Source organism: Bombus affinis, chromosome 7 (genome assembly GCF_024516045.1).
Source record: "Bombus affinis isolate iyBomAffi1 chromosome 7, iyBomAffi1.2, whole genome shotgun sequence".
In the NCBI taxonomy this organism is placed as follows: domain Eukaryota; kingdom Metazoa; phylum Arthropoda; class Insecta; order Hymenoptera; family Apidae; genus Bombus; species Bombus affinis.
Genome location: NC_066350.1, coordinates 4,886,643 through 4,901,321, shown reverse-complemented (window position 1 = coordinate 4,901,321; position 14,679 = coordinate 4,886,643). Strand labels below are relative to the sequence as shown.

The window sequence follows — 14,679 nt, the reverse complement described above, 5'->3', positions numbered from 1 at the left end:
ACAGTATAGATGGAAAAGTAAAGTTAGTTTCGTTTTATTTTGATTCAATTACAAATGCGTACGGACCTATGAATTCAATCGATACTACCGATAAAACAAAAGCTGGTGGTTACATTATACGAAACAACTATGATAAATCGGATAATTACAAATAATGCAACTATTATAATTATATTGTACTATCGTATTAAAAATAAATCACAGCTTGATAGGAACTTGTTTCCTATAATACTGTAGTGGTTACAGAGCTCATTCTGCAATTGTGATTTTAATCGCGACTACCACGATGAAAGCATCGTTTTGTAATATAAGATTAAAACAGTGTCCATATTTTTTTATTCGCATTTATTCTGCATTATCTTCGATCACCACACGCAAAGCAGTGAAGATGGAGAAAGTATTGGACAGATACTGAAATATTATCAGCTTGTTAATCATATGTCATCTTTGATTAGTTCGTTGATTACAATTAAAGAGATTGCAGCTATATCCCCGTTTTATGGTAACTTGAATAAAAGAAAAATATATAATATGGATCTATATGGACACTATATTCATGGTTAAGTGATATTGATAATCTTGCAAACAGAACATTAGACAGAATATCATTTACACTCTGGCAATGAGGCTGCGTCGCGATCAACTGAAAATGCGAACAGTGTCTTAAAAGTAAAATTAACAATTTGAAAGATTGCAATTACATTTACCGTTGCATGTAATTGAACAACTTTAAATATGGCATTTGATTTATTTGAAAAATTTTTGTCAAATCTAGCTGTAGAACTTTATTTGTTCTATTGCAACAAGTACTAATCGATATGTGGTCCTTACCGAACAATAATAACGCAAAGAAAGTTCTGGTATTATGCAACTGACAGAAAGAGTTACTGGCTCTTGATATACCAGCACGATCGACAAATTTTTTTGCACTTCCAACGTCTGTTTATACCATATCGTGTCATATGCGCTTCGTGAAACATTTATGCTCTATGACATACGAGGGATTAGTTGTATCTAAGGGAGCATTGTTCATAGATTGCGCGAGAAAAGAGGTGGTAATATGAACCTACTATTACCTACCTATTACCACGGGTTGAACATACGGGTTGTAATATTAAACGAAACAGATTATTATTTCTGAAATTATGTCCGGTATCTCGTTGCAACGTCAGCAAGCAATTATAATTTACAACACGTCGTTGTTCATTTACCTTTTTAACGTCTGCATCGTCAATCGCTAGCAATTATGAAAGCAATACTCGCCTGTTAAATATCTTTTTGCACATCGAAACGTTTCATAAATATAATCAGAGTTTCATCAATAAAAGTGGTCATATTACTACCTCTTTCCTTACACCTAAACAATAGAACCTGGTTTACCATATCTTTCATGTAATCGGCCGACCACGCGTATACATAAATCTCCGTAAGTACAGTGAGGCATAGAGTTACGAACTGTATTTTTACCATTGGCGGTACATCCTAGATGTAAACTATTTAGTGAATTCGTCGCACAAAATATTACAAGCTTCACTTACCACGAGCAATATAATGCCACATAAAGTTAGAGCAGACGTGCTTACTGCTATAGCGTAAAGCACTATGAAACGAAGATTATCCACCACTTCTTTTGCGTATCTAGAAAAAAAGAACTCGCGATAAACCTGAATGCTTCGTTTCGTTCACGCGTTGTAAAATCTCACTCTTACCTTCTCAAATGTAATTGTTTCTCAACGCAAACGATCAGCGTACTAACGTCAGACGTCTTTTTTAATTCCATGGCCAAACACTGGAATCTCGCGGCGGTAAACCAAAGCAGAAGCGATCCAAACATGCTTAAGCATATATGTGCTGCGCATTGATAGCTGAGGATAGACTGTTGCGTGTAGATGATAACGTACACTGGCGTATAATTAACGCGAAATGGATATTCCGCTTCGCTTGGGAAGGATAGCGGCAAGGCTGCAGGTCCTATCGAAAAGGCAGTCGCGGTCAAGTAAATACATACCATAGAGCTTGCATAAAAGACGCTGCATCGCGCGATATGCTTGGAAAAAATTTCCATTTCGTATTCTCGCGCTTGTTTAACGCAGATTATCATTTCCTCGACTACGTGCTGTAACCCGTTGTTAAAGCGCGTATCTTTTTCAATCAAACGTAAAGTGGAAGTGAATAAAAACTTACTTGCAGGGAATCGTGATTGATGAAACATATAACAGTCTGAACCACAATTTGACTTACAATCATAAACAGACAGATACATTCAGAAACAATGATTATATCGTCTAGATGCAGATAAATCGAATATAGCAGCGGCGGGAGCAGCATGCAAGCGCTAATAACGCTACTGATCTGCAAAATTTTGTGAACCAAAGTTCGCGTTCCGCTGCTATTGATAGGAAGCGGCCAACAGAAAGACAAAGCTACGCTAAACCAAATGATGTCCATCGCTTTCTCCGGCGTTGTTCGTTTCGGCATAATTTCAAGAGACTGCGTACCTTGTACGAACGAAATAGAGTTTAATAAAATTCAACGGAAGGATATTCGTTCAGTTCAAAACATTGCTACGTCGCGTCGAAGACAACTGGCCGTTTGTGCACCTTTGAATCCGTATGAAATTATCTTGTACACACGAACAGTTTAATAAATCATATTCGGCGTTATACTTGCGGACAAGGTTGTTGATTTCGTTGCTGGTTTCTTGCACTGCTGGTTGATTCAACGATGACAATTATTGTTTGCATTATACATGGAGGCCGGTTGCAGTAAGGGGCAAACAGGTGCAGGGGGAGGCGATCTCACGCAACAGAGTTAGCGTTCGTGGATATGACGTGTAATAAAACGGTCTGGAACTGGTAGGAAATCACATACTTCTGGATACGATAAGTTAGATATTCAGTTAGTTATAGGAGAGTTTACTCGCGCCACTTACAAAAGGCGATACTTATGAAATAACTGGAAAGGTAGAGAACGTGATAATTTATAGGATCTTTAGCGATACGCGTTTCTTCCAAGACTGACAGACTCTCTTACGCCGTTATTTATGTATTACACATACGGATATTTCGAGTTTAGCCAGACGTTTAGTCTTATGTTTGAACCTGAAAGGACTATTGTGAACAGAGATTTATGAAAAGATGGGAACAGCGATGTACATACGTATATGTGAAAAACAAGATATGTAAATGATTTTTCACGTCGAAATTCAAGGGGAAAGATGGGATCTAACAGTGGAAAACTTATTATTCATTGACATTTGACAAGAAGATCGTCGACAAGAAGAATCACATCGCTGTAATTGCGTAGCGCAAAGATGAAACCATTTGTCTCAAGGTATTGGATAGTGATATATCGGAGAATGGTCCGGCAAGGACTTGGATTTTTTATAAGAAATAGCAGGGACGGTACACTGCTAGACCAAATTGTTCAAATACCCATACAATTGCAAATGGCTGAGGTGTGTGCCGCGTCATTCGTTCGTCACAGTCCTCTTACCAGGAGCCACACGCAGTCCAACGATAAATACCCAAATCAGTCACAAATTGTTTGGGAATTGAACGGCGCTAAGGTAACCGATCATACGCCAAAAATGGATCGTCGCTAGCTAACATGCAAAAGTGATTTGGGGGACAAATTATGGTGAACATTTCTCGCAATAAATTTCTCCTTGACGATAAGGCATCTCCACACTAAAGCGAAATGATTCGTGAAGTAATGAAACGATCTTAATACTGTATTTAGTGTAAGAGCAGTTAAGGTACGTTATACTTTCAGAATAATAATGGTATATTATCTACAACTAAAATATGTATCGAATCATTTTAAAGGATAAAAGTAGATAGATGTTACGAAGACTTTCATCGACGACGGCGGTATTAAATTATTTTTTTAATTAAAATCATTGTCATCATCTTATCATTGTCTCATGATTAATAATTAATACACGAAAAGAAGAACGTAATTATTAGAAAATTAAAACGTAATTACGCTTGTTATTATAATACTACATGTTAACTCATTGTGTTTTTTCCCCAATTAACTCAATGAGAAGAAGAAGGCAGGAGAAAGGGCAGAATGCGTATTTGCAATGTAAAATACGTTTCATCTAGTATTGCGACGATGATAGTGGAACGACGCCACACAATTGGAATTATCATCTCAAAATTATTAGTATCATCGGTAGTTAATCATACCTCTTGCCAAATTGCATATAACCATAATCTTTGAATTGTTCCCTTTTCCCGAATTTTATATGACCATAATCGTCAAACTGTTGTCGTTTACTTACGAAATCTACGAAATCATCATGGTCGACAAGCAGATTTTCTATATTATACTTTCTATATTATATTTTCTATATATTATATAGTTCTTGACACAATTCAAACAAAAGTGTTTTTCGAGTTGTCGCTATGAGGAAGTTCATCACACCTTTGTAACTTAATAAGTTGAAAATTATCGATTTTGTTTTTCTTTGTTCCCTTCGTGATTTCTCACATTTTTGACAAACTTGATATTTTTGAGTCGTGCCACTTTCGAAGTAAGGGCGCGATATGTGTAGCTTTCAAGTCGTATGTTACGTAGACTGAGTCGTATGTCTCTAGACTGTATTTCTATATTTTCTAAAATGATATTAACACGTTTCGTGTCACGGCTACCATACGGTCTCTCGTACACATTCAACTTTCAATTGCAACCACGTATTAACGTTTTCAACGTCTGTAAAAAAAATTGCTAACATATACTATCGACGGTGTACCATTTATGTACTTGGGCTGAAAGAAAATGACAAAGTGGCATGGAATATATTGATCGTCCGCCACGTACATCCATCGGTGCCCATGCCAGTGTATTACATCGAAGAAGAATTTACAACTAATTTAAAATTCATTTTAGGAAAAGGTTATTATCCTATTATGTATTATCCTATTATATTATTATGTATTCATTTTATTCGTATCCGAATTAATCTTTATAAAGCTATTTACATACAACTTCCATATGATATTCAATATTATTATATATAATATTTTTAATTAAACATATAACAAATTGAGTAAACTTTATACCCACTCTTGTAGCAAGTTCGGCGTCTGTTTCACATTTGGCATAAAATAACCAAATGACCGGCATCATGCAAATTAGGGCAAAAGTTATATTTATATCTAAAAAACGTTAGAGTTCGATCGATTAAAATGTTCAATCAAAATTACTACGATACGTTACGATTAAATACGATTAATATTCCGAACGACTGTCACGTAACAAAATTATATTATTGAACGCAAGCACACAGGATTAACAGTTCACGTTACCGCAAGGAAAGATGGGCCGAGATTAGTTGTTCTTCAGCTGTATGATAGAAGTCCGAAAATCGGCGGAAGAGTTTGCACGTGGCTTTTTATACAACAACCACTCCATCATCCTCGGTATCCCGGGGCAACGTTGAGGGGCTATTTGAATTTTAATTCACGTATCTGTGATTTGATAAAGAATTTTCTTGACCGCGTAGACATCTCCTGTGTCGAACGTTCAATATTCCACGGCGGTATCCGAAGATTGGCAGTTGGAATAACCGTATTACCGTTTTACCATCTTGACTTTTCTCTCTGTTGAACAGTGTAGGTCGTTTCATCTAGTCCTTAACTCGAACTTAGTAACTAAGTGAAACTGTGAATAACGCTGTACATTACGTTTGCCGCTTTTAACGAGCTTCCGCATAACGTACAACAATTTTCGTTTTATTGAATTTTCAATAATTCACATTAATCCACGATAAAGCGAAGGTATATAAGAATATAGTATAGGAATGCGAAGATACGAAACACGATTGCGTGCAAATAAAAAGATATATGCGCGTGCTTTTGAGTGTAGCTGACCAATTCATAAGAAGATCCGTTTCCCTTGATAACCAAGTCGATGAATTGCGAGACGATGATTCAATTTGCTTTACGATATTGTTAATTGCGTACCTCCGGTAAATTTTATAGATTCGTAAGAGTTTTCAATTTTCAATTTTTCATTTTTCCATTTTTCTATTCTGTCCTATTGGATTATTGTAATTAAATAAATGTTAACGATATCAAGATTCACGAGGACTTGAACAAAGCGATGTGTGGTGTCTTTATACGTATATGGACGACATCTTTTCGTGAAATATTGTCACTGCTGATATTACATGCAAAGTGATATTAAACGCACTTACCTTGTGAAATCATTTACATACGCGATCGTTTCTCATGTTAAATATACGTGTAATAAGGCACGACCACTACTTTCGATAACGGTACCAAGTTTCATCTATTTGCTATAATTACTTTTCCGAATTTGAACAATGTATTCGAAAAACTGTTTATTATTCACGATATTAACGTAATTTTATTCAGTTAATCAAATCAGATATACTACGCAACAACGCGACTAATTACGAAAAATGACTATAAGAGAAAACGTTTGTTTAACTTCTATTCACTTTTACATAGCGATACTTTTAAATTCGATATAAAATGTTGGCAATAACAGCTTTTAAATATTATTATACGTATATCAAATTTGATTCACGCGTGAAATTCAGCGAATAGTCGTTTCATAAAAATTATTATACGAATCACCTCCACGTTAATCCAGCGATGCTTGTTATCTAAGACAGTTGGCGCGATCAACTTTACAGATACATACATCTTTTCGCTTACTACGGAGCTTGTGACCACAGTATGTGCGGAATTCGTATACGCCACACAGGCAACGAAGCGAGAAACAAAATTTCACGTAACTTTGTACGAAGTCACGGTCATGGATTATGACAGCTCTTCGATGGCTTCGGTATTTCTAGTGCTTCGAAGGTACCCTATAAATCAAACCGTTGTTTCTTCAAAAATCCAATCGTTTCCTATCTTCTCACCTAAATTTATCGTTCGTTATCCATCGTTCGTCGTATGGCATTTGGTTGCCGCTTTAATAAAGACAGTCGCGCGTAGTACGTGCGATTACCATCGTTTCAAGTACTCCGCAACAGTGATAATGTCCGAGGATGTTAGTGTAACGATTCAAAAGGGCCTGTCGGAATGGTGGAACGAAGAAACCGAGTATATTTTTCAACGAATCGAGCGATGGGCTGCGTACGCAAGAGGTTACAACCGGTTGAGGTCACAAAGACTATCAAGAGGTCGTATGACTATGCAAGGAGGACAGGAGCCACGCTGGAGTATTTCCTCCAACAAGCTGATCATCGACGATTGCTCTTGGAGTCCGCGTTTTCATAGCTTGAAAAAGTCACGACGAAAATCTCGGCCGGAGGAAACCAAAATCGATTGCTGCGCAACTCTCAACTATCAATCGAACAGCAATTTGGACAGCTCTTGCCTGGAAACCTATAGATACGATCATAGTATTTACTTCAAGACGATTGGCGACATTAAAAATGACAAGAAACAGGTTAATGTTACCACGAACGGAGAAGAAGATGGGATTTCTGTCAGCAGCGAGGAGCTGATCGAATGGCACGTTAATACAGTGTCAGGATTTATCGCCAGTCAACTATTCGAAGATACGTTCGCCAATGACGATAAAGAAAATGCCTTGAATTCACCAAGAAATTCTCATCAGGATGCCAACAGGCAACTTGACTCTGTCGCATGGTTCAACGTGGATTTGTCGAAGCTCGATTTAGACGAAGACAACATCACCGTGACAGTTACCAATCAGCTAAATAATGAAAACGGTTTGACAATTTTCGAGAACGAAGAGCAAACGAATAATAATTACATCCAGGACGAAGAAACCGTCGTGGAAACGAACTTGAAGAATCGAACGCAATTAAGGTGCGTGGGCCAAGATGAAAACAACACGAAGGAAACGCAGCCCGAGGAAGGAACCAAGAAGTTTCTTGACGTTCGAAGAACGAGAAGATCATACAGAACGGTTAAACAACAACCAGTTATAGGTGATAACGAAGTTGTTTGGCCTAGTGTATTATTAAATTACACTAAAAACATCAGCCCCTCCAATTCGCCGCATCATTACAATGAACCACGAAAATAAATTAGAAGACAAATTTTCACAACGCCATGGATTTGATTTTACGTTTCAACAATAACGTTGACAAACGTTTCAACAATAAATGCACGTAAAATTATCTGTATAACATCGTTCCGCTCTATTAGAATACATCCTTTTTGTATCAAACTCTTCAAATCAAAATCATAATTTTATCAATCATATTCCTCGTAAATGTATGATGGAAAATAAATTACATTTGTCTCGTATACAAATCATTATGTTATAACTCGTCACTAATATAGTTATCAAATCAGTTTCATATCTACTTTGTGTTTTTTCTATCAATGAGTAGAGAGTTCTTAATAACGAAAAGATGGAAAATTTCATTCGACCAAGCATGTTACATACAACGATTCCGGTGTAACATTATTTCAGAGTTTATTAGTTTTATTAATCTTGCCGATGCGTTTATTAGTTTTCATGCCCATTTATACATCAAAATACGAAAGGTATCGCAAATGCTATCCGCACCGGGTAAACATGCAACTTTTCTACAGAAATAAAGTTACCACATTCCATCCTCAGAGAATTCTGTGTTTTTCATCTTTCGACTACCGACAGAAACCTCTTTTAAGTAATATTCCTTCAATCTTGATGATGCACGCAACGTTGAATAGGAATAATACTAATAAACTAAACTTTAGTTAAGCGCATTTGCATTTATCGAGTGTGCAATGTTATTTTTCTTGAAAACAGAGCATCGAAACAAATTCTTGTGCAAAGTTTATTTTAGACTTTCGATCGATTTTTTCATCGATATTTATGTCTTTTCTTAATATCTATTATCAACAATAACAACAATAATAATAAAAGATTATCTAAGTAAACGAAGGATTCGATTGTAGGAACGACTCATATTATATTATATTGCATTAGTGACAAAAGTATCTAGTCAGTCTGCATTTTCGGGCGCATATTTACAAACATGAAATTAAGAACCACAAATTAGAACTAGAAAGTGTATACAGTGGCAAATACATCGTAGATTGAACAAAATCTTGGTTTCATCTTCTCCCCCCGCCACCCTTTAGATATAAATACGCACAGGCCTATGAACTAACCTGATACTACAGACAAAAGAAAAGCTATTGGTTAACAGAATAATTATCATAAAACGGGTAATTACAAATGACGTAGCTGTTGCAAGAGCCAGAAATATATTCCAACAACGTATCTTATTGTAGCATTATATTTAAAAAAAAATTGTAGTTTGATATAAACCTGTTTCCTATAATAATTTGGTGGTTACAGAGCTTAGTTTGCAATTGGGATTTTAATCGCGACTACCACAATGAAAGCATCGTTCCATAATATACAATTAAAACAATGTCCATATTCTTTTATTCGCATTTATTCTGCATTATCTTCGATCACGATACGTAAAGTGGTGAAGATGGAGAAAGTATTGGACAGATACTGAAATATTATCAACTTATTAATCATAATGTTATTATTATTTCATTCATTCGTAACAATTAAAGAGATTGCAGCTATATCTTCGTTTTATGACAATTTGATTAAGAGAAAAACCTATACACATACACACACAATGTTCTGACTAACCCATCAATGCACAGCCTAAATTCCTCAACATAGAAACATAAAATCTGGAGGATATGCTTCTTCCACAACATAGACCATCTCACTAAAAAGCGATTGTTTCAAAATCATGTCCTAAGGAAATGGAACGAGGTGAAATGTGTTTTTACGGACTCTTCGATGTCTCTTAGGTCGAATGAGATTCCGACTTAAGTATAGCTTAGAAACGTTATCTATACAAATATATGGAGGCGTAATTCAAAATTTTGTCTTACTCAACAGATGTCATTTATAGGACTATACTTTTTTCACTTACAACGTTCCTCTTTAACATACAGATGTCATTTAAAAATCTGTAAAAGTCTGTTCTCAGAAATTTCATCCCTAAGCAGGTAGAAAGGACGTAAAAAGAAAGAGTGATATATAGAATACACGTTTTTCTGGTGGTCCCCTAATAGTTTTTTTTTTTTAGAAAGTAATCCATATCTTTACAAAAATAAGGCTAAGAAACTAAAAAATGCTAAATAAAAAAAGAAAAGAAAAAAGAAGTGAAAAAAGAGAGAAGGGAAGAGGTAGACCTACCACTAGGTAGAGAAAAATAATCCTTTACAAAATATCAGTCTAATATTAGTCACCGTGGTCTACCGACCGTTTGCGCGTTGCTCGTGTTTCCGTGATCATCAGACTCGCTGGTTACCACGACCAAGTGCGTACGCGCTCGTATACTTCAACGACTCCAATAGTCGTCAGCAATTGATTAATGCGTGCTGTCCCTAAATGTGTGGATAAATTGGTGTTTCAATTATCTTTCTGTACTTCAGAATAAGTCGTCTTAAGAACCTTTAGGAATATTCGACAATTTCTAAGAATATTTCACTGTATTAAATAGATTATCGTGTAACTGAAAATTTGCGTAAATTATTTGCGTTACAATCGACACCGACTCCACATTGACTGCAAAAGGTTGAAATTTATATGCTGAAAAAAGGATTATTTTTCACTTTTACGTACATTCGCTCCTTTCTCTTTTTATTTGCACGTCAGTTTCATTCTTTTTCTCAATTTTAAGGCATACCTTACTCGATTTGGATAGTTACAGGAAGAAAATACAGAGATAGCTGTATTTTTGGGGTGCTGCTTGTGTATATGTATATAGTATGTACACTTGCTTGTGTTTTGTTTAAGTGAAAATGGCACGATACTGCACGAGGGATTAAAGTTACCAACAAAATGTTTTAACAACCGTTGTCTGGTTTAAAGCGAGACATCGTATGGTGGAAAAAATGTTTTTGTAGGTCGAGTAAGGTGCAAGAACAACTTAATTTCTTTAGATAAAACCATACATTTTGCCATACATTAATCGAACCATTTTGGCATTCCCTACGAAAAAGTAACAATCTATTTATGTCGAAAAACTATCAACTTAGCAGATATTATAACTTTAATTTGTCAAATATGTCTGAGTATTTAGTTTCAGTAGTACATTACAAAGTTATACGTTGCTTTATGTTATTTCATGATATGGATTTATAATTTTATAATCTATGATATCTGTTATTTATAATGGGTAATTTATATGACTTTATATAACTATTTTATATTTTTCCATTACCCCGAAATCACGAAAACTGCGTTTTAGAACTTGCTACTAAGTAGAAGATCGTCATTTTTCCTTTTTTTTCTTTTATAAATTGAAATAATACGTATGTATAACTAATAATATGTACAAAATGAAGCTAGCTTGAAATTGCTGCAATTCCTTCCAATCGATATTTGGTCCTTACCGAACAAAAATAACGCAAAGAAAGCTCTGGTATTATACAACTCACAGAGAGAGTTATTGGTTCCTGACATTCCAGCACAGTCAATAGATTTTTTTGCATTTCTAACTTCTGCTTGTACCATATTATGTCGTATGCACTCCGTGAGACATTTATGCTCTAAGGCATAGGAAGGATTAGTGGTATTTAAAGAAGCATAACTTATCGATTATACACGGAAAGAGGTAGTAATATGAAATGAGAGAAACGAAACGAAACAGGCAATTATTTCTGAAATCATACACAACATCTCGTCGCGGCAACAACAATAATTTACAACACGGTGTTGTTCTTTTACCCATTCAACGTCTGCATCGTCAATCGCTAGCAATTATGAAAGCAACATTCGCCTGTTAAATATCTTTTTGCACATCGAAACATTTCATAAATATAATCAGCATTTCATCAATAAAAGTGGTCATATTACTACCTCTTTCCTTACACCTAAACAATAAAACCTGGTTTACCATATCTTTCATGTAATCGGCTGACCACGCGTATACATAAATCTCCGTAAGTACAGTGAAGCATACAGTTACGAACTGTATTTTCACCATTGGCGGTACATCCTAGACGTAAGCTATTTAGTGAATTCGTCGCACAAAATATTACAAGCTTCACTTACCACGAGCAATATAATGCCACATAAAGTTAGAGCAGACGTGCTTACTCCTATAGCGTAAAGCACTATGAAGCGAAAATTATTCACCACTTCTTTTGCGTATCTAGAAAAAAAAGAACTCGCGATAAACATGAACGCTCCGTTTCATCCACGCGTCGTAAAACCTCACTCTTACCTTCTCAAATGTAATTGTTTCTCGACGCAAACGATCAGCGTACTAACGTCTGACGTCTTTTTTAATTCCATGGCCAAACACTGGAATCTCGCGGCGGTGAACCAAAACAGAAGCGATCCAAACATGCTTAGGCATATATGTGCAACGCATTGATAGCTGAGGATAGACTGCTGCATGTATATGATAACGTACACTGGCGTATAATTAACGCGAAATGGGTATTCCGCTTCGCTTGGGAAGGATAGCGGCAAGATTGCAGGTCCTATCGAAAAAGCAGTCGCAGCCAGGTATATGCACATAATAGAACTTGCATAAAAGACGCTGCATCGCGCGATATGCTTGGAAAAAATATCCCTTTCGTATTCTCGCGCTTGTTTAACACAGATTATCATTTCCTCGACTACGTGCTGTAACCCATTGTTAAAGCGCGTATCTTTTTCAATCAAACGTAAGGTAGAAGCGAATAAAAACTTACTTGCAGAGAATCATGATTGATCAAGCAGATAATAGACTGGACTACAGCTTGACTCACTCCTAAAAATAGGCAGATACATTCGGAAACAATGATTATATCGTCTAGGTGCAGATAAATCGAATATAGCAGAGGCAGGAGAAGCATGCAAGCGCTAATAACGCTACTGATCTGCAAAATTTTGTGAACCAGAATTCGCGTTCCGCTGCTATTGATAGGAAGCGGCCAACAGAAAGTCAAAGCTACGCTAAACCAAATGATGTCGATCACTTTCTCCGGCGTCATTCGTTTCGGCATGATATCAAGAGACTGCGTACTTCGTACGAACGAAATAGAGTTTAATAAAGTTCAACGGAAGGATATTCGTTCAGTTCAAAACATTGCTACGTCGCGTCGAAGACAACTGGCCGTTTGCGCACGTTTGAATCCGTATGAAATTTTATCTTGTACACACGAGCAGTTTAATAAATCATATGCGTTACACTTGCGGACAGGGTTGTTGATTTCGCTACTGGTTTCTTGTACTGCTGGTTGATTCAACGATGACAATTATTGTTTGCATTATACATGGAGGCCGGTTGCGGTAAGGGGCAAACAGGTGCAGAGGGAGGCGATCTCACGCAACAGAGTTAGCGTTCGTGGATATGACGTGTAATAAAACGGTCTGGAACTGGTAGAAAATCACATATTTCTGGATGCGATAAGTTAGATATTCAGTTAGTTATAGGAGAGCTTACTCGCGCCACTTACAAAAGGCGATACTTATGAAATAGCTGAAGAGATAGAGAACGTGATAATTTATAGGATCTTTAGCGATACGCGTTTCTTTCAAGACTGACAGACTCTCTTACACCGTTATTTATGTATCAGACATACGGATATTTCGAGTTTATCTAGACGTTTAGTCTTATTTATATTAATCTTATATTTGAAAGGACTATTGTGAAACTGACTATAATGAAACTGAGTAGAACTAAATGCACGTAAGAATCGGAAAAATTTATTGAAACAGAAAAATTGAAACAGCGATATACATATATGTAGAGATAAAATACGTAAAGTATGTTCCAAGTGCAAGTTCGAGGTGAACAATCGGAACCAACTACGAAGAGTTCGTTGTTCGTTAATATTGTAGAAAAAGTGTTGCCGCCGTGATTGGATACCGCGAAGATGAAACCATTTGTCTCAAGGTGATACAGTGGTATATCGGAGAATCGTCCGATATGGACGTGGATTTTTGATAGGAAATAACAGGGGCGGTGCACTGCTGGGCCAAATTTTTTTTCAAATTTTTCAAATTTTTCATTGTAAATTGTTCCAAAGTTAAATAGCACTAAACTAACCGATCCTTTGTCAAAAATGGATCGCCTCTAACATGCGAAAATATTTCGAGAGACAAATTGTTGTTGCTCTGAAGAGTATTCCTCGCAAGTTCACACTGTTCGTTACAATAACGTAGTACACTCTGAGCCAAGATGGTTTGTGTAGGTGCAACGAATTTTATTCACTGTTTAACGTGACATTTAGTGTTCGTTATAGTTTCAGAATGATAACATTTTATAATCGATTGATTAATTTTAAAAATTGGCAGATGTTACGGAGTCTTTGGTCAACAACCATAACGAATAATACAGGGAAGAACGAACACCGAGGGAGAAATCAATGACATTTCAAGATCGAGAAGATCCTCTGAAACGGTTAAATAACAACTACTCCTTTTTCTATCAATGAGAGTTCTTAATGACGAAAAGATGGAAAACATACGACATTCTGGTCTATTATTCATTCAGAGATGATTAGTTTTATTCTTGTTTCTGTATCATCAGTCAATCAAACTATAGATAATAGGGTATTGGACAAGTCAAAGGTGAATTTTTCTTTTTAATATTAAATCATCTATTCGCTAACAAGAAAACTACATACGCGTGCAACATTAATTTTGATAAAATTGATTTTATTTACAGATTCGTAATCTCAAACGATCTACATTTAG

At 36.1% G+C, this 14,679-nt stretch overlaps 5 protein-coding genes across 6 annotated transcripts in view; 1 reads left to right on the top strand and 4 right to left on the bottom strand.

The window, feature by feature from the left end:
- LOC126918299 (radial spoke head 10 homolog B-like) overlaps positions 1-14,679 on the bottom strand; it is a 44,966-nt gene that overhangs the window by 9,004 nt on the left and 21,283 nt on the right. The window lies entirely within an intron of this gene.
- On the bottom strand, positions 19-4,142 carry LOC126918306 (uncharacterized). The gene is made up of 6 exons (XM_050726020.1): positions 2,185-4,142; positions 1,710-2,116; positions 1,539-1,638; positions 1,381-1,482; positions 832-987; positions 19-411 (listed from the first exon to the last, which is right to left on the bottom strand). Exons 1-6 carry the CDS (start codon positions 2,476-2,478, stop codon positions 346-348), a joined length of 1,125 nt encoding a protein of 374 aa, XP_050581977.1. The 5' UTR covers positions 2,479-4,142; the 3' UTR covers positions 19-345.
- LOC126918163 (uncharacterized) lies at positions 3,026-5,175 on the bottom strand (the record flags this gene model as incomplete). Its single annotated transcript, XM_050725802.1, is given in 2 exon segments — positions 3,026-4,354; positions 5,050-5,175. Coding segments are annotated over 2 exon segments (297 nt in total), but the record flags the coding sequence as incomplete, so codon positions are not given.
- On the top strand, positions 6,863-8,587 carry LOC126918300 (uncharacterized). Its single transcript, XM_050726012.1, has one exon. It carries the CDS (start codon positions 7,021-7,023, stop codon positions 8,038-8,040), a length of 1,020 nt encoding a protein of 339 aa, XP_050581969.1. The 5' UTR covers positions 6,863-7,020; the 3' UTR covers positions 8,041-8,587.
- LOC126918302 (uncharacterized) lies at positions 8,347-14,419 on the bottom strand. The gene is made up of 6 exons (XM_050726016.1): positions 12,690-14,419; positions 12,215-12,621; positions 12,043-12,142; positions 11,885-11,986; positions 11,382-11,537; positions 8,347-9,474 (listed from the first exon to the last, which is right to left on the bottom strand). Exons 1-6 carry the CDS (start codon positions 12,981-12,983, stop codon positions 9,409-9,411), a joined length of 1,125 nt encoding a protein of 374 aa, XP_050581973.1. The 5' UTR covers positions 12,984-14,419; the 3' UTR covers positions 8,347-9,408.